This window comes from Drosophila erecta, unplaced genomic scaffold, assembly GCF_003286155.1.
Source record: "Drosophila erecta strain 14021-0224.00,06,07 unplaced genomic scaffold, DereRS2 tig00000218-arrow-arrow-pilon, whole genome shotgun sequence".
NCBI classification, from domain to species: Eukaryota; Metazoa; Arthropoda; class Insecta; order Diptera; family Drosophilidae; genus Drosophila; species Drosophila erecta.
The window spans coordinates 190604-210896 of record NW_020825212.1 but is presented as its reverse complement, the minus strand read 5'-3'; the positions used below and the strand labels follow the sequence as shown (position 1 = coordinate 210896).

General features: G+C 49.0%; 2 protein-coding genes across 9 annotated transcripts; one reads left to right on the top strand and one right to left on the bottom strand.

Annotated features, from left to right (window-relative positions):
* The first annotated feature begins 548 nt into the window (after positions 1-548).
* LOC6551293 (myogenesis-regulating glycosidase) lies at positions 549-10414 on the top strand. 4 transcript variants are annotated; one of them, XM_001976963.3, is made up of 6 exons: positions 549-989; positions 3354-3514; positions 7285-7453; positions 7513-7608; positions 8065-9910; positions 9970-10414. In XM_001976963.3, exons 1-6 carry the CDS (start codon positions 591-593, stop codon positions 10104-10106), a joined length of 2808 nt encoding a protein of 935 aa, XP_001976999.1. In that variant the 5' UTR covers positions 549-590; the 3' UTR covers positions 10107-10414. The 4 variants fall into 4 exon arrangements, with proteins under 4 accessions (XP_001976999.1, XP_026838565.1, XP_026838562.1 ...); XM_026982764.1 differs by lacking the exon at positions 549-989 and adding an exon at positions 2729-3090; XM_026982761.1 differs by lacking the exon at positions 549-989 and adding an exon at positions 2729-3094.
* On the bottom strand, positions 10193-20019 carry LOC6551292 (A disintegrin and metalloproteinase with thrombospondin motifs 7). 5 transcript variants are annotated; one of them, XM_026982758.1, is made up of 13 exons: positions 19870-20019; positions 19349-19592; positions 15331-15932; positions 15135-15254; positions 14521-15077; positions 14345-14443; positions 14176-14289; positions 12321-12467; positions 11690-12255; positions 11488-11639; positions 11048-11431; positions 10808-10985; positions 10193-10754 (listed from the first exon to the last, which is right to left on the bottom strand). In XM_026982758.1, exons 3-13 carry the CDS (start codon positions 15826-15828, stop codon positions 10462-10464), a joined length of 3108 nt encoding a protein of 1035 aa, XP_026838559.1. In that variant the 5' UTR covers positions 15829-15932; positions 19349-19592; positions 19870-20019; the 3' UTR covers positions 10193-10461. The 5 variants fall into 5 exon arrangements, with proteins under 5 accessions (XP_026838559.1, XP_001976998.2, XP_026838560.1 ...); XM_001976962.3 differs by having other exon boundaries at positions 11488-11615; positions 19349-20019; XM_026982759.1 differs by lacking the exon at positions 19349-19592.
* Positions 20020-20293: the final 274 nt, after the last annotated feature.

Sequence of the window (20293 nt, the reverse complement as noted above, 5' to 3'; positions counted from 1 at the left end):
GAGAGTCGGCGCGAGATTACGCCTAATTAGCCAGGCAAACAAAGGCGATCCACGAAGTGGGCTTATGGCTAGAAAACGAATTTAATTAACTGATTCCGTGGGGCAACAGTCGCCGAGTTCAAACAGCAGCGCTGCAGGAAGACTTGTGAGGTTTTTAACTGCGTAACCAGTGCACCCGGATTAAAAGATACACATACACTGAAAAAGCCGAGTTATAAGTACAGCATTTCAAAACCCAAACTCGATGAATCTATAGGATTTCTGGCTGAGAAAATACATGATTTACATGTTAATTCGTTACCCTTTTAACTGATTAATTTAGCCATCTCGTATACCCGTATATGTGGAACTGGGATTGAAATTCTCTTTTTTTTTTTGATCGGTGTGCGATTATCGCCGAGCGATGATAAGCGCTGATTAAAGGCAAACAGCGATGGCAATCGAAGTCGCCGCTCACTCCCCATCTCCCTCTGTCCGCCCGGCAGCGCTCTCTTTTTCGCTCCGCCGGCGATTTCGGGTTCCGGTTGCCGCTCAACCCTTTCATTCGCCAGTTGGACGCGATCGCGCTTGGAACGCAGCCGCTGGAACCGATGGCTCACTCATCGCAATCGGGAGCCGCGCAGGCGCTCAATGGCCCGCATCCGGAGCTGACATTCGCGGACGCGGACGCGGACACGGATGCAGATGCAGATGGAGATGGAGATGAGCGGATCGAGCGGCTGGAGGAGCAGCGTCAGCTACTGGGCGCCATGCCCAGGAAGCAATCCCTCAGCGAGCGCCGCAACGTGGAGCTGCCGCTCTTGAAGGTGGTCAACGAAAAGGAACCGGAGGCGCTCCTGTCCAACTCAGCGACGCCTTCGCCGGAGGCTTTTGCACCGGGACTGCGGCGCAATTCGATATCCATGCCCTCGGGCATCAATGCCCTGGATCTGGAGGCACTGCGTCTGCGACACCAGATGCAGCCACAGGACGCGCTGCACGAGGAGACTGTGAGTATTGCACTTGGCATCGCATCATCAGACACTGAGAATCTTGCACCGATGTAGAAAGAAGAATCTGGCGTGGGAGGGGTATAAAAAGATTAGTTTACGAGCCAGTGAAATACCTATAAAAATTCCCCGAAAGACAAGTCGCTTAATATTCTCGAAACTTCAAGTAGCATATTTACTTAAAACATTAAACAAATTATAGTTGTAATAGTGTCGTGGAGCATATTTGTATGTTTTGAATTATAGCATAGGCAAACTTTTGAAAGCAGCTGCCTTTAGAGGGTATCTAGAATGCGGTACAGCCAATCAAGGCGTATCTTCTGGCATTTTTGCCTGCTTTTTTAAATATATAATTGCAGCAAACCAGTTGAGCAGTTGAGCCCCATTCGAAATTAAAATACAATGCGTAATTAAGCGAAGCGTCATCGCCTCTAGTCGAATCTCGCCGACTTACAGAAAAGTTGCCCAAAAAATATCCAAACGTTAATTGAGCCTTAATCATACGAAGTTGGCCAATAATACACTTGTCACATGTCAAAACCCGAAATCCAGTTAATAGTCACATGACGGGCCTTCGGTACAAATGGGCATCATTATTCTAGCACATTTTGTATGCCAAAGAACACCTTTTCAAAGAGTCGTTTAGGTAACCATACTATGTATTAGTATACCACATTAAATGTCCATAATTATAAACATTTATGCTAGCAAGACATATTCATTTGGAACACTTTAGTTTGGTACAAATTAAAACAAGTGGCCGTTTAGGGCATTTACCCTTTAAACGTATTACATAAGTATGTGTTTTTTTCACTTAACAAAGACGTGTGTAAGCGCAAAGCAATTATGATTGATTGCCGATATTTGGCATAAATATTTACAATATTGCGACCGATCTCGCTGAATTCCAAGCCAGAATATCTGTATTATTAGCGCATCCGATGTTTTTCCGTGGGAGATTTTGTCTATTATTTTCGCTGTGTTAGCACTCAAACTCATTACTGGTGTCGGAAAGTGGCGACGAAAGCCATGCGCTAATTATAGAGCTGCAAACCAGCCGTCGGGCGGGCGGAGGGGCGTGGCCAGGCCAACGCGGCGTATGTGTGATGTGTCCCAGCGATCAATTGTCACACAGCGCAAATATAACACATACGCAGTGTGGGCTATGCGCGGCCAGCCCAAAAGTATGCAATGTTTCTAACTGCCCACTTTTGGCTTGCGAAGAGAGGTGAGCAAGTGTGGAATAAACGCATATTTAAAGGGAGACATAAATGTCGCACCACACCGACTTAATTAGGCAGATTTTCTATGTTTTTAACAGTTTTTTGCTTTCTGTTGTATTTAGCTATTGAAGCAGCACTTGTTTTTGATTTATTAAGAGCCCTGTAGCAAAGCACATAGTTTGTTGTGGAGTGATGTGCAATTGTTTGCAGTGCAGCCATATTTACGGCCATTTGTCACGAAGTAAGGCTAAGTCGGCGCTAAAGTACTAAAAACGCAGTACGCCGCCAATCAGGGTAGCCGCAATTAATTTACGACCACCGGATAGTTCTATCAAAATCAAATTCCCACTCTTTCGGGTCGACACAACTGGCTCGTGATTGTTCTGAGTGTGGGTGTCGATATTTTCACTCAACGCCGCGCAGCGACTGCGCTGCCAGCGCCGACTGCGGCAGAGGCCGCGAGAGCGAAGCGATTAAAACGCATAAATTGAGGCTTCAAAAACAATATTCAGGCAATAGCGATCCAGCAATTATCAACGGTTAACAGTGCGATCGCGGCACTAACAGCGTTCGGATCGGTGCCCTATATCATTATTTGGGAACTCGACACTGCAAACGGCAAACAGTTGCACTAGGTTCTACATGGTTAATAGCAACTACTGTGCCAATCGAATATAATTTGTATTAGTTCTTGTCTTGTGACTCAGTGGGAAGTTCTGATACTTCACATTCATAATATAGTGCCGCGATACCACAACATGAGCTCACCCAACAGCCGATTCATCCTCTCGAGTGTGCCCATCGAGGATCAGCCACCCGATAAGGACATAGACACCGCCGTAATACTCGATATCAGTGCGCCAATGGATGAGGATAAGGCAGGTACTCGTGAAGTGCTCATTCCGATTGGTTGCCATTTTTCCGGGCTTTGCGGTCAGAGGGAGCCACCTTGGTGGTCGGGTGGGGTGCTCTGCGGTAGCGCCTCGGTGCTAATTGCACTCACCTTGCCCAAGTGCAGGTGTCAAAAGCCCCAGAAAATCGCACACTTTCAGTTACAATCGCTCGCCGTTTGCTCCATCTATCCAGCTATCTGTATAGGGAAAGGTGTCTATGCTGGGCTATAAAAATTGCTCCTTTTCAGATGGCCGACGATGCCACCTCCAGCCTCGGCACTCCAGCCACTCCGGATGCGCCGGGCATTACGGCGCCGACGACATCGGCCAATGCGCCGGATAAGGCCATCAATTTCGCCAACGATGACAGCGACGACGAGTTTGGGAATGCCAGAAGACCAGTCCACCGGTGAGTTGATAGCTACTGATAACCTAGTAACTTCGTTATAGTTCCGCGTTCTATGTGGTGTATTTCAGTAGTTTTAAGAGTGCGGTATGGGGCACTTTTCCCATTTGAATCATCGGGCAATTAGATTAATTAATCGAAAGTCGCCGCCTTTTGTCTCCGAACGACAGTAATTCAATTGTGTCGCCGACTGCCAGTGGAACGTGCCTTACCCAGCATTCCCTGCCCCTCCAGATTAACGCCCCATGCCGAGTATCACTTGCCCGCCACCGCCCACTGCCCACTGCCCACTGCCCACTTCCATGCTAATTCAATGGTGATTTTCATTCGATTTTCCCCGCCCCGCCAGCGTAAATTCCTGTGATTACCCACATGGAAACGCCAAGGTGTTGGACCAATAACAGTTATTATCAAAGTGATAGGTCACCAAATGCCGGGTGTCAACTCAGTTCTCAGCTATTTATTTGCACACCCGAGCAGCACTTACCATCTATTATTGTATACAAGCATTAGTGATCCATATAATTTGGAGAAAGTATCTATTGAAGGATAGACGGACAGACGGAGCATTTAATTAATACCAGATTAATTATCCGGTTTCATATCAATTCGAAGCAGTTCAAACCAGCCGACACTTTTTTCAAGCGCTCTCTCTTATCAGCAACTTGCGATGTTTGCACTTTGCGAGTGATTGCAAATCAGCGCAGCAGCTTCGTGGTTGCAACTGATGGGCATTGAAAAGGGAATACCTTGTGATACCCTAAGAAACTTGGCGATGTCGCTCTCAGATTTCTCCAGTGCCCCTTGCATACTCATTTCTGGGAATAAAGGGTATATGCGAGGGTATAAACCTTATGGCTAAGTATACGTACACGTACATCTTGAGCTCGCCGAGATTTCTCCACAGACCCGTGTCATCATTCACACACACGCGACGGGGCAATTTAAGTGCTTAAGCACATTTCGAGCGGTGAGCGAGGGGGGGAGCGAGGGGGTCGCGGTCTCCAATCTTCTCCAGCGGCTGATAAGTTAATTTGGGGGAGAGGAAGCTCCACTGTACAAATCTGGAGCTATCGCATGAGCGACATAAGCGGATCTCGGCTCAGTTGATGATCGCGATTGGGCGTGATAGCATTCGCATATCTCCACTTCGAGCCGCCTCCAAGTGATACATTTCTATAAATTATAGTGGTATATAGTTTATATATCGGCTATATTCACCGGGGGAGTGTTTACGACTTCGAGAGCTGCCAGGCCGCTTATCAACTGTTAATAAATCAGGCCAAGCAAGTAACACACATACGTACATATATAATTATAGAGCACAATATCAGCTCCACAGATTTTCGTGTCTCTCGGCATTTTTGTTTTTTCGTAACTTTTTGGCTCTGTTTGCTCGAGATTTGCATACACCGACGGAGCGAAAAGTGTGCGTTATGCAAACAAAAATTGCCCTGGGCAACCGGGAAGTGGGCTTAACGACCGTCTTCCGCCCTCGATAAGGGCGACAGGGCACCCACCGATCGTGTTGCAAGTTCAGGTTCCATTGGGTTGCATCCACCCGTTTGAATAGGCCGTTCCACTGGGCCTCTCTCACCTTATCTTACTTGCTATCTGCCAGAAACATCAGAACTTAAGTATTTTCGGGGTGTTTATAATAAAACATACACAATTGCATCTGTGAATGTTCTGAATGCATCATAAAAGAATCCAGGTTCCACATACCATGTCTATCAAAGGGACTACAAGGTCTTCCTCATTTGTACTGACTTAAAATCGACAAATTACGGACTGAACAAGGTATGATATTCCAAATTCGAACCCATATCTTCAATGCTTCGGTCCAGAAACTTACAAAGAGGTTTTCTTCATAACTTCGCTAAAAATCCTCATATTGCTAAAAGAATGACTGTTTTGGGCAGCTAATTACCAAATCTAACCATTCCTATCATTTTTTGACAGATTTAGGGAAAATAATTTTTTTGACAATTTTCGCATTTTTTGTAAGGGGTAACATCAACAAATCGGAAAAACGACTTTTGCCAAATATTGGATATTTTCAATGGGAATTTTCATCATAACTTCGGCAAAAATGATCATAAAGATGAAAGAATAACAGTTTTGAGCAGCTCATTACCAATGCTAACTATCCCTATCACTTTTTGATCGATTTAGGAAAATACAATTTTGGGTCAATTTTTGCATTTTTTGTAAGGGGTAACATCATCAAAAATTGCAAAAAATGGAAAAAAAATTGAATTCCCATTTTTGAACACAGTTCGATTGGAAATTTAATTACGAGCTCAACGAGGTATGGCATTCCATATTCAGACAATTATTTTTCAAGTTATGGCCAAAAAACTGATTATTTTATGACGGAAATTCCAAAAAACCACCTTTGGCAAATTCGATATTTTCCATGGGAATTTTCATCATAACTTCGGTAAAAATTATCATAAAAATGAAAGAATAACAGTTTTGAACAGCTAATTACCAATGCTAACTATCCCTATCACTTTTTGATCGATTTAGGAAAATACAATTTTGGGTAAATTTTCGCATTTTTTGTAAGGGGTAACATCATCAAAATTTCCAAAAAATGGAAAAAAAATTGAGTTCCCATTTTTGAACACAGTTCGATTGGAAATTTAATTACGAGCTCAACGAGGTATGACATTCCATATTCAGACAATTATTTTTGAAGCTGTGTCCAAAAAACTAATTATTTTGTGACGGAAAATCGGAAAAACGCCTTTTGCCAAATATTCGATATTTTCGATGGGAATTTTCATCATAACTTCGGCAAAAATGATCACAAAGATGAAAGAATAACAGTTTTGAGCAGCTAATTACCAAATCTAACCATTCCTATCACTTTTTGACGGATTTAGGAAAATTTGTTTTTGGGTCAATTTTTGCATTTTTTGTAAGGGGTAGCATCATCAAAATTTGTAAAAAATGGCAAAAAAATTGAGTTCCCATTTTTTAACACAGTTCGATTGGAAATTTAATTACGAGCTCAACGAGGTATGGCATTCCATATTCAGACAATTAATTTTGAAGTTGTGACCAAAAAACTGATAATTTTATGACGGAAATTCCAAAAAACCACTTTTGGCAAATATTGGATATTTTCGATGGGAATTTTCATCATAACTTCGGTAAAAATTATAATAAAGATGAAAGAATAACAGTTTTGAACAGCTAATTACCAATGCTAACTAACCCTATCACTTTTTGACGGATTTAGGAAAATTTATTTTTCGGTCAATTTTTGCATTTTTTTTAAGGGGTAACATCATCAAAATTTGCAAAAAATGGAAAAAAAATTGAGTTCCCATTTTTGAACACAGTTCGATTGGAAATTTAATTACGAGCTCAACGAGGTATGGCATTCCATATTCAGACAAATATTTTTGAAGTTGTGACCAAAAAACTGATTATTTTGTGACGGAAAATCGGAGAAACGACTTTTGCTGGGAATTTTCATCATAAAAGATATTTTTCATTCGTAAGTGCGAATCGATTGGAAATTTAATTACGAACACAACGGGGTGTAACATTCCACATTTGAGTAGTTTGTCGATTGTTATGACCAAAATACAGATTTTTTTGGGGAAGATTGGGATAATCCGTAGATCCACAGGCTAAATACAAAATATGTCCCGCAACCAAAGGGAACTTAGCCACAATGTTGTATCCATATGTACTATGTACTCGGAATATTATTTCCTAATGAATATTATTATTTTATTTTTATTTATTTTCTGCAGCGATCGTTTTCGGAGCCGCAGACGCGCCTCGATTGCTCCTCTGCCCGCCTTGCGGCTGAACAGCAAGGAGATGCTGGCCAGCGACTTCGATAGCCACAGCCTGGCCTCCAATCAGGCCTCCATCACCAGCGTGAACTCCCTGGCCAGCTTACTGCGCGAGAAGATGCAGGTGAGTTGGTGAGTTTGAGATCAAAGGTCATGTTATTGAACACCTCCACTTATCCACAGGCCTTTCCGCAGCTGATAAGGAAGAAGAAGCGCGAGACGAAGGACTACAAAATCAAGATATTCGTCATCATCATGTTCTTCATCATCATATTTCTGGTAAGCAGCAATCAGCGGCACTCACTCATTCATTCATTTATTCAGTCCAAGTGGGAATCACCAGCATAGTGAGTGATCATACGCATGATGCAGAGCTTTTAATAGAAATTCCCAATAGAATTTCCAGATTACTTCGCGGAGGAAGCTCCTAATATCAATAAGACGCTGATTTCGCATTTTTGGCCGACTTAGGCTTGTCAAAACGAACTGAAGGCATTCTACTAGCTACAAGATAAACGTACTTTGTTCGCCTGCAGATACATAAAGCGGGATCTAATCATTTTGCCTGGTGTCCAAATGGGTTTTAAGAAGTGTTGAACTGTTAGGCCTTTTATCACAGTGCCCTTCATTTGAGCGGCCTTAAAGTGAGGCACTTTGACAGGGTTACTCCCAGAAACTTAGGGCCTTACCAGATATACAGAGATATGCATTTGAACCCTTTGAATTCGGTTGCAGATCGGCTACGCCTACGTGGCCTACCACCAGCAGGTGCTCACGAGGAGCTACTTCCAGAAGATCAAGTTCAACTCGCACGACCGCATCTTCCGCATCCTGAGTCACGAGGACAAGGAGGTGATAGCGGGTCAGCTGGGCGTGACCCTGGGCTTCGACACGGCGCCATTCGACTGCCTGGAGGAGCAGCGCCGGAATGACGGGAGCGTGTGCATCGAGTGGAACGGCATAGCGCGACTGCATCTGAATTTCGAGGACAAGGGCGTCTTCCGGTGCTACACGCTGCAGTGGCAGGCGCTGACTCCGGGTCTCCTGCCCACCGACTGCTACGAACTGAAGCGGGACAATGGGCTGTGGTTCGGTGGCGGCGTGACCAAGGGTCAGGAGTGGTCGCTGAGCTATGCCAACTTCGACTTTGCACCCTACGCCTCGGGCGACTCGAAGATCCATCAGTTCGGCAATGGGGTGAAGAGGTACTTCATCAACTCGATTGGCGTGGCCATGCAGGTGAGCGAGAAGACGCCACTGCAGCTGGGCGTCAACCGGACGGAGAATCGCTTCTGTCTGCGGGCGGCCAACGACGAGTTCACCTTCGTGAATCGCCTGACGCCGCTGCCGCAGCTGGACTACCGCATCTGCACCACGGAGGACATGCGCAGCCTGCACATGCTGATGACCCAGCAGAGCCTGTGGGATGGCCTGAAGGAGCAGGAGTTCAAGGTGCTGCATTCGCTGCTGGAGGAGCCCGTTTGGAGGATACCCCATACCGAGTTGCCCGAGTCCCTGAACGAGTCCGCCATCTGTGACTACTCGGAGAGTGCCATTGCCATGGGCCTGGGCCACATTGTGATCAATGAGTTCTGGCAGGAGAACATTGGCGACTTCACGGTGGACAAGGCCAGATTTCCCACCCTCAAGGACACCATCGATGTGCTGCACAGGAGGGGATTCAAGGTGGTCCTGACCATCCAGCCGTTCATCAGCACGGACAGTGTCAACTTCAAGGATGCAGTGAAGCGCAAGCTGCTGATCTACGAGCGCCACTCGGAGCGCAGTATTCCCGCCCTGACCAGATACAAGAGCAGTTCCAGCGCCGGCGTCCTGGACATAACCAACAATGCGTCCGTGCCCTGGCTGCTGGAGAAGCTGCAGCGCCTCAAGGAGGAGTACGGCGTGCAGAGCTTCTATCTGGACCTGGGCACGGGCTACAACCTGCCGCACTACTACCAGTGCCGCCAGACCCTGGACAATCCGGACACCTATGCCAGGCTGTTCACCGCCAGCCTGGAGGGCGCTGGCCTGATGGCCGTCTCCACGGCGAGTGTGGTGCCCAAGCCACCCACTTTCCTGAGCACTCCGCCGGCGAACGCCACCTGGGAGGGATTGAGGGAGACCCTGGGTGCTGTGCTAAACTACGGCGTCATCGGTTATCCGTTCGTGTTGCCGGGCGTGATCGGTGGCGACTATCTGCTGCAGCGACCGCTCTCCAAGATGGTCACCTTCTATTCGATGGCCCAGCCACCGCTGCCCGAGCCGGAACTCTTCATCCGCTGGCTCCAGCTGGCCACCTTCATGCCGGCCATGCAGTTCAGCCACCTGCCCTCGGAGTACCGCAGTGACCTGGTCACCCGGGTGGCCCAGGAGCTGAAGGAGGTGCGCCAGCTGATCGTGATTCCGCTGCTCAAGAAGTACCTCAATCCGTCGATGAACGAGGGACTGCCCTTGGTGAGGCCACTCTGGATGATGGATCCCCACGATCCCGCCTGCCTCATCGTCAGCGACGAGTTCTCCGTGGGCGAGGAGCTCATCGTGGCCCCCATCCTGCATGCGAACCGCGAGGAGCGCGAGGGTGAGTCAAATACATACTTGCTACTTACTGCAATTCCTTATTAATGCTCCTGGTTGCAGTTTACTTGCCGCAGGGCGTGTGGAAGGACGGCATCGATGGATCGCTGAGGAAGGGCAGTCGCTGGATGCACGGCTACCGGGTGCCGAAGGACAAGATCGCCTACTTCCGCAAGATGCCGGACAACACGCGTTTCTAGGCGGCTCATCCTGATGCACTGCATCCTTTCTCCCAGCAGAACCCATGTGATATGCACTACACAGTGAGCGAAAGAGTGTTTGGCAATTCCGCGTACATCTATCTGTATTGAGTAACCTAAATACTATATATCGATAAGCCCGCGATCGTAATACATAAGATCCTTATCGCTAGTGCCTAAGCGTTATCCTAAGCCTATGTAATTTCCACGATTTTTTTTTCATTTTCTTTGTGCGTCGTACGGTAGTTAAGTTAAGTACATCTGGGATGATCGCTTAGTCGCTGAATAAATATGTTCCACTGCAAGGCGCTGCTCCTGCAGTGGCGTCAATAAATAGGGAGTGCTCCACTCCGTGCTACTTGGTCCTGCAAATCGGCAGCGGGGACTCGCAGGGCTCCGTTTCCGGCGGCTTCGGCAGCAGTCCACACTCCGCATCGGCCACCACCACGTCGTGTTGGTCCAGACAGACGACGGATCGGCGGCGGTGCGGCGACGCCACGGAGCCGGCTGGGCGACAGGTGACCGGACAAAACTGCCAGGGACCTGGCCACCAGTGGGCAGGACACGGCTGGTCGCCACAGCCGCGCGACTGGCGGGCAGGTCTCTTGTTCTTGGCGTGCGTCCAGCAGGGCAGCGTGTCGCCCAAAGCTGCGAGAAGATTACGTTTAGTGGGCATTTCCCCAGCGGATGGTTGGACTCACCTTTGCCGTTCTCCTGGCAGCTGGGCTCCCGGTGCTGCACTCCGCCGCCGCAGCTGGCGGAGCACGCGGTCCAGTTGCTCAGGCGCCACAGGAACTGCCTGCCAGCGGTCACATTCAGCGCCGGCAGCGTGAACTCGTAGAAAATGCCAGCGTTGCTCTCATTGCCGCGCACAATCGCCTGGAAAAGAGAAACCATGTGAAAATCCGTGGACAATCCGTGTGGAAATCCGACAAACTCACATATAGCGATATGGAATGCTGGATGGGCTGAGGTATTGTGATGGTCTCCTGCTCGTCGACGCGGTCGTAGAAGCTCTCGGCGCCGGCGATCTCGAACTCGCCGGGCATGGAGATGAGGCTATCCCCGTTCAGATAGAACCGATCCCCGCCGCCTCCGCCGCCGGTGGCGATGGCAAGGAAGTGCGGCGAGTTGGCCAACTCGCGGATGAGGATGTGCCGAGCGCGTGCCGGTATGGTGACAATCTCCACGTAGGCGCCATCCTTGGCGGCAAGCGGATCCGCGAAGGTGTCCCTCACCGGCTGGCACTGATCGCCAGCACCGCCGCAGATACCGCACCGATCGTCCTGCACCTCCGAGTCGACGATCCAATCGCAACCAACTTTCTGAACAAGACGCGGTTCGCGGTCAGTTATCGGACATGGGATTCGGAATACGCTACCTTGCAGATGCCATCGATGCACATGTTGTTCGTGCCCAGCGTGCAGGGCGTTCCATCCAGCACGGTGGCGCCCCAGTTGGCGATTATCGTGTCGTCCACGTCGCTGCAGAACAGCTTGCAGGGATTATCTGACGGGTATATCGAGAACTCAACTAAGCATCGTATGGAATTCCATCGGGCTGATGGCGTGCGCCGCACTCACTCTTGTCGAAGAAGGGCAGCCACTTGTAGGTGGCTCCCTGGTAGCTGACGTTGTCGAATCGAGCGCACTGCTGCGCCCGGAAGCTGGGCTCCTCCGCCGGACACGGCCGCTTCCGGCAGATCTTGTACCGCTTGCGCTCGCCAATGCAGAAGACGCCGCCGTTGGCGGGCACAGGATTGTCGCACTCCCGCTGCTGCGTGGACACCCCGCCGCCGCAGCTCCGCGAGCACTCGCTCCACTCGCTCCAGTCGCCCCAGCCGCCATTGATCGCCGCCAGCTCCTCGCGCCGGACGCACTTGCCGTTCTGGCACCACTTGTTCCGGCCGCACAATGTGCCCGGTGCGGTGGGCCGCATGTGGGTGACGCACTCGCCGTTCACCTTGCACCACAGCGTCGAGCAGAACTCGTGGGGGGCGGAGCAGGCGCCCACCTCGCTGTCCGTGGTCAGGTTGAACTGCAGGCGGCACTGGCCCCTCGCATTGTAGCGCATGCCCGGCAGCTCGCCCGTGTAGTTGTACTCATCCAAGGGCGTCGGCGGATCGTCCAGGCACTCGCCCAATCCCTGGCTGCAATGGTTCAGGATACGGGTTCATAAGCTGGCTTCATTACCACTTCATTACACTATACTCACTCCAGGAAGTGCGTGATGTACTTGCGGCTGCAGTTCGACCAGCAAACCTGCAGGGTGTCCGCCCCAAAAGTGGGCGTCATGATGTGCACAATGGGCCCCACGCGCGGATGGCAGCCGATCTTCGCGGTATCGTGGAACATCCCGAAGCTGTTGGTCACAGGATAACAACCCATTGGTTACACAAATATGGCATAGGAAATCATGGAAACAAAGTTGCAAAACGGTAGGTAGGAAAAACCCCCTGCAAAACCTGATTACTTTCATAGAATAATAGCCAATTGGAGCGAATGGCAGATGTATCCGATTGAAAGCACATAAGCACCTGTTTTCCCGCCCAGAGAGATTCCGATTCCGATTCCGGTCGGCTTACACAACCCATCGCCACTACATCTTGGAGAGATCGCAGAGATCGGGCGGCTGGATTCGCAGAGGGGGCGGTGAGTCAATCGCGGACTGAGCACGCCAGACTGACTGACGGCCCATTGCTGCACTGGCAGAAAAGTCGCGCGATTTGCAGGTATTAGGTATCAAATTGGAGGAAGCTACTAGTGCAGCTTGCAGACAAAACAACTGGGTTCTTTCGGAAGCAGGAAGCTGTAGTCATTTAAGTGCTACTTATTGGTATGGTCTGATTTTGTGCAGTGCACTCGGACACAGTAGGCGATGCACAGCAACTGGGAAACTGGAAAACTTGGCAGCAAGGCACGAGCATCGACAGATCGACCCAAGCCAATCCAATTCCAAACGATCCGATCGGATCCATTACGTTCCGAGTCCGCAGCTCCAACCCCGCCCACCGACCACCGCCCACCGCCCACCGCCCCCCGCCCGATAAGCCAGCGAAAACCGGACCCGGCTGTCGCTGGGTGTGAGTTGGAATGAGTCCGAGTGTCTGGGTGTGCCGACCGCTGGAGATCGGTGCCGTGATCACGGTGCATCACATGGAATCGTTGTTTTATGTCTTGCAGTGGGGGAGAATATGCATTATTGCATAATTATTTATACTTATATATAATGCTATTGCATACCCTGTGAATGTTAGTTCTGCCGCGGCAAGTGAGTGGTTTGGTTACATTATTTATATGTTATGTTACTAGTAGTGCAAGTAGGGATTCGTCGCTTTAAAAAGAAAAAAAAAATACCCTGTAAAAAAGTTTTTATGCTAAAACTATGCTATGATTGTTAGCCAACGAGTTCTGGACCTTGTCAGGTTTACAGAACAAGCTGTAGTTATCACTGATCACTGTAGTTATACACTGATCAGCAAAAACGTAGAGCTGGACTTAACGAAAACCGTGACATTGAGTGACTAGCAGTGACTGGCAGTGACTGGCAGTGACTGGGCGGTCAGCTCTGGCGACTAATTGAGTTTGAATCGAGCAGGAAGCAGGGGCACATATAAATCTCGATCTGGAGCCGAGTCTAAGCTGAAGCTCAAACTGAATCTGAATCCGAATCGGAATCAGCATTTGTATCTGAATCTGAATATGCAACGCAGGCGATCATTGTCGCTGGAAATAAGGCACTCACGCAGGTGTCAAAGCATCCGTCGCGTCCACTTAGCCGCCTCGTTTGAAATGGAGCCACTTGTGCTCTGGCCAGTTTTTGTTTGCTTGCAGCTCGAGTGTGCTTATGTGTGCTCACTTCGCTGGCGGTTCATTCATGGCACGAAGCGGGCTGGCCATAAATCTTGGCCAGGGCATGGGGATCGGAAGTCGCACTGGATTGAATTGAATCGGCGAGCAGCGCGTGGGGCACGCAAGTTGGCCAACGTCTGGCGCCGCAGGTGGCTACCTGTTACCCATGCTCCTGCCATCCCATCCAGTTACCCACAGTTACCACTACATAGACTTACTTGTGGCCCAGTTCATGGGTGATGGTGTGCGAGAGCATGATGCCATTATCCTCGTTCACGCTGCACGATTGCTTCGGCTTGCACATGCCACCCACGTTGGCCAGGCCGAGTGTCCTGCGGATGAGATGGCTATAGTTGCGGAACCCCCACACCATCGAATTCGACTCACATGCAGTTGTTGGCGCAGATGTTCTTTCGCGTGATGAGGATGGCCACGTCGTGGTGATGCGGATCCATCTCGCTGCCCTTGTTCAGTTTGTGCTGCCAGCTAGCAAAGATTTCATTGGGAAATATATAAAAGAAGGAGTGAGAATGCTTATAATATGTGTAATGGGCTTAACCCACCTGCAGAAGCGATCCAAGTTCTTTTGGGCATTCTGGGTGAGATTCAGCTGCAGCTGGGACTCCTCCTCGTCCAGCTGGATGATGCGCACCACAACGATCTCGATGGAGTTGCCGATGCTGGGATCCTTGTACAGGGCGGACACCATGTTCATGATGGTCAGCAGGTAGCCATTGAGGTCCCTGTGGAAGGCGGACATGGTGGCATCGGCCACGATGAGCGTCTCCACATGCCGTGGACTGCTGATGGATCGCCTGCGCCGCGGAATCTCCGGATGATCCGGCTCCGCTTGGAACTGCGTCTCGTACTTGAATTTGGTGTGCGGCACTCGGTGATTTTTCTGCTGACGTTGGTGGTACTTGTGCTTGTGATGATGGTGATGGTGATGGTGGTGGCGCCGGATTTGACGGCCTCCCTGGACCTTCACCTTGCCCCTGGCCTGCCACTCCAGTCTCGTTTCCATCCGCCGGCGAGGCTCTCGCGTGCCGCAGTTACTGACCTCCGCTCCGGATCCCGATGTGCCACCTCGCTTGCGTTTGTTGCGCTTCCGCGACGAATGCTAGTGGATCGTTAGTCAGGGGTGTATCAAAAGTGAAGTGTAAGCCAGCCAACCCACCTTCGGTTTGACGGAGGAGCGCTGGAAAACCACGTGCGGATGCCCGTTGACTGGATGCGGCTCGTGCTCCTTCGAGGGCTCGATGAAGTACTCATTGCTGGCCGTCCGGATGTGACCCACCTAGGCAAAAAGTGTGTTCAGCGTAATCAGTGTGCAGGGCAGAACACCGCGGATGCACAGCAGCCGCGCAACTCACCAGTCCGGAGCAGGTGGAGATGGCCACATTGGTGGCCAGCTGGCCGCGCACCTTCCCATGGAAGTGGCAGTTGAGCTGCCGCGCCGTCAACGGCGATCGCGTGCGCAGATCCCGCCGATGCCGCTCCACCACCAGATTCGGAGCCAGGAAGTAGCTGTGCGCCCTGAGCTCCAGATGCAGTGACTCGTTCGCCAGCGGCACCAGCAGATGCAGGTCCGCCGCATGGCTGTCCAGCTCCGAGCTCAGGCTGCGCCTCTGCCGATGCCGCCGATGATCCAATTCGTGTGCGAACTCCAGCTTGTGGGTCATGAATGCCCCATCGGGATGCACTCGCTGTGGCACCACCAGCTGCCCCCCGCCCGCCATCAGTTCGTCCGAATGGAGGCCGTATAGTGGACGTACCCCAACGCCCTGCGTCACCGCGATCAGACAACAGTGGAGCAGCAGGCCCAGCCAGCGTCTTCCGATCCACATCCTGCTGCACGCCATGTTCCTCATCCCGATCCTAGTCCACAGCCCTAGCCGTTATCCAGGCGTTGTCTCAGCAGCATGGCAGCGGTCGCATAATACGGATCTTGGGATCTGGTCAGGATCAGCGCTCGCTGCAATGGAGATGCTTCAGATGTATCTCTTCTCAATTTTTTTTTTTTTATACAGATTTTTAAAGCCTTTTCAGTAGCAAACTAGAGATATGTCGCTTGTTAATGAGGCAATCAATCTTTGAAGTACTGAGCAAAGCACTGAGCTGCGGTTTTATTGCCGCTCATTGTGGTTTCCATGTGGACCTGGCGCCATCCAACCCAGTTGTTGTTGAAGCAATCGATTCCCTCGATCCCAGCCCAAGCCCATCTAATCCCATCTAGAGCCAATCCGATCTGAGATTATAGAGGCCATAAAAAGAAAGAGTCCACTTCCAGATACAATAAATAATCGGTGATTTGCCTTTTTGGCTTTTAGCAAACGCTTTCGAGATGAAACGCAGACAATGGATGGGCCAACAAAAAATATGGTAGACATAAAAAAAAAGAAGAAAAAAAACTAAAAAGACACGGGCCATAAAATTAAGCAAATTTTTTGGAGTGCGGCGCTTCAAAGACAGCAACAACCATAACAACAACAGCAACAACACATTATCAAAGCAACACGACAACTTAATTATTCAAAAGATTGACGCAGTCAACGGCGCTCTTATCACGATCACGATTTGTAATTTATGATAAATGTTGGCAATTCCATTAATAAAATTTAACAAAAGCTCATTAGCTCCACAGCAGCCGACTTGCAGTCGAAGGAGCAGACCAGCCAAAATATCAGACCCCATGGCACCCAGTGACATTGCGCATACCCTGTAAAGTGCTTTAAATGAGGCAGCAAACTAGTATCACTTATGATGTATCTTCAATATTTAGGAACTAACAACGGATGGCACTATGTGCGGATATAGATGTTCAGCTTCATCAGATGGTTGGCAGATAGTCGCAACTACCCCACCCACCAGTGTGCTGGGGAGCACGTATCCAACGCCAATGACCTTGACGATGGCGCCTGGGGCGCAGGTGCCGTTCTCAATTCGAACTCATCGCGGCCATAATGATGGCAATAAAATATGCGCTTAAATATTGGATATACCCCAAAATTCCCACTCGCCCAAAGCCCGCCCATTCCTGTTTCGATTTTGATTCTGTGTTTCGATTTTGATTCGAGTTGCGGCGAAACTTGAAAGACTGCCCAGCTAAATTAGCAAGCGCCACATGATCGTACATATATTAAAATGTGCCCCTTGTCCAGCCATCCGTCCATCCATCCAGCCAACCATCCAACCATCCAGCCATCCATCTGTTTGTCCCATTATGCTGCAGTGCCTCCGGTCCGCCGATCCTCAATGGCGTGGAATGGCGTGGCTGCCAGCAGGCGCCACTCTTAATTATCAATCAATCAATCACTGCCGCCCGACTACTCCCTCCATTAAATGTCAGCCAATTGATTGCAGACTGTCTGCCACGCCCCTCACTTCCCCTGCCGCCCCGCCCAACCGAGATTCACATACATATATATATATATAAATGCATATAGAAGCCAGGACTCGCTCGAATTTATGGCTGATTCCAAGATCAGAGTGGCAGCTTTGAATACAAATAGAGGGCTAGCCCAATTTGATAACGATTTCGTGTGAATTTTAGGTACTTCCCCTCAATCCAACAAACCGGATAGCAACAGTTGGAATAACTTAACATATATTTAATGCAAGAATTCATTGAGAAGGGCAAATTTCGTGGAAGTGTCCCCAAACGAATCGCCGCATGATCTCATATGACTTGACTGCTCTCCACATGCGATGCGCTTACTCTTCGGGCATTTCACTTGAATTCCCCAGATCGAACTCCTCCGCATAATAATAGATAGCAAACTCTGACTATTTTCGTTAACGTTCCATTCAAACGTTGGCGTTTCATTAATTCGCTAGTTCGGTCTTTAGGCGATTTGTTGAACATTTATCACTGGATTTGTCACCTCTGGTTTTTGGCCATCGATCATCCGCGTCGAACATTTATGCTAATGAAAGACCAAATCAAGATCGGACACACATACTCCTCCTCCTTTCCCGGCGGCCACGACCACATTCGTGAAAAGCGAAAAACAAAGTCCAAAAACAAAAGTCAGACCCTCTGGCTGGCGAATTTCCGATTTCACTTTGTGGAGAGGCGAAGCAATTTGTACGCCCACCATCTATCCAGCTATCCAGTTGGCCAGATCGGATCCCAGAAGGAGCCCAGTACCCAGCACCCAGTTCCAGACCTGGATCCAGACTAGGCCGCAGTTGGATGTGGATGTGGATGTGGATGTTTTGGGGGTAAGTCTTGGGTGATCGGAGATCGGGAATGGAATGGGGCATCTTTGGCTGGGAGCTCCATTGATATGTCTTGCCATTCATGCATTGTAGTTTCATTGAGAAACTCAGAGACAGGCGCACATGGAGCAGGCATACCCTGTGAATTCGGGTATACGCGAACTCATTCAAGCTCTACGAATTTGTTTTTGATTGATTAATATCATTTAGAATTTTGCATGATCATTTTTGGGACTTGAAATTTGAGGCAGAAGTCAAAATGCGCTTTCTGTTGCACTAATGTGGCTGAGGTCGGCGAGGGTATCAACGCCTCGTATCGCAGCCCAGTTTGCCTCCTTTCTCGTTTCTTTTCATTTATGGCGTTTTTTTATGAATGAAATGAAGCTTTTCACGTAAAACGACGATTCCATATTGCTCGCTCGACTTTGTTGGGTTGCTTGGTTGGTTGGCTGGCTGGTCGGGTTGCCCATAGCCCCATTCCCCACTCTCTGATCACCAACCCCCCCCCCCCCCCCTGCCACGCCCCTGATTATGGGGGGCCCCGCCCTCGCCGGATCGCACGTTACTCCGATGATTTCGCTCCTATCTGGGGGCACATTTGAATCTCTATGGCTTCGCGCATGTGGGCCGAAAATGTATTTTTATGGCAGCGTCGTTCGATTTGTTATTTCATTTGTTTTCTGTTTGTGTTGTTTGGCGTTGTAGTACACACATGTCCGCTGGACAAGTCTTTATCTTTGCCCATTTTTTTGGTTTTTTTTGCGCTTTCTGCACAGCCATTTCTCATTTCTCGGGGATGTTCCTCTGCTTTTTTATGAACAAAACACTGCGAGCAGATCGCTTCAATTCGGCTTATTTGTCATTTGACATTGTGACATTTTTTATTTTCACCGCACTTCTTTTGTGTTTTTGTATTTTGTCTTGTTTTTCGTGAGATCACACACAGGAAATTGGCTGCGGAAAACTCCAAGATGCTGCTGCTACTGCGATGTCCAAGCAGAAATGGGTGAGTTAAGGGGTTAGTTACTAGATGCACCTAGGAGCTGAGAACTATCTGCCTGAAATTTCGGTTGGCCCACTGACTAAGCTAACAAATGTATCGGGCATCCGACTATCAGATACCATCGCTGGTTCGAAGATACTTCGCATTCTTGGGATGCCCCGACTCACCGATTCCGAATTCGAACTGGAATCCAATTCCGAGAGGCGCCGCTGATGAAGCCCGCAAATATTGTAACCGCAAACAAAAGCAAAAAAAGCCCGTCGGCAGCAGTTTAGCTTTATTATTCTTTCTTTTTTTTGTGTTTTTTTGTATTTTATTTAGGGGAGGCGATTATAACGCCAGGTAGGAGAACCCAGGCCCCAGACAGCCGCTCTTGCACAACAATGGCCGATGATTTCACAAGTCGCGAACCTCGGTTCACAGGCACAGGTAAAAACAAAAACAAACAGCAAAAAACAAAAAAGAAATACCCAAAACCGGGCAAAACAAAAAATAAAGCGCGTTTTCGAAAACTCCAAAATTACGATTCGAATCAATCACACACGCACACGCACACGCACACGCACACGTACACACACACGCACACGCACAGTATATCTATATACGAGTCTCTTTTTTTGTCTGTATGGGAGTGGAGTCTGCGTCTGTGTGAAAGGACGCCGTTCGGATCTAAGGCAAACTGTCGTACTGTGCACACTTTCCACTGGAGTTTCCGTTCTTCCCGGCTTGGCGGCGGCTAAATCGGCGTTTTCCCTGATATTTTCCAATGACTCTCTGCGGGAAGCGTGGCACAAGAGCGCGGGTGAAGAGATATCGTGCAAATACAAAGTGTCGAGCGTTGTGTGTTGCTTAAATAGATTTTCCTCTCGATCTGTTCGAACCGCCCGGCTCGACGTCGAACCTGGTCCAGTGTTGCCACAGTAGCTGGCTAAAAAATAAGTAAGTAGCTAAAAAAATCTTTAAAAACTTTAAAAGCTAAGCAATAATTTGAATACCTAATTATTTATTATTTATTTATTAAATTCGACCTTTTTCCATTTTCATAACAGTGTTACCTGTGGAAAATTACAGCGCTACTTGGACTTAAAGCGATTTCAAGCGCTTCGAACTGC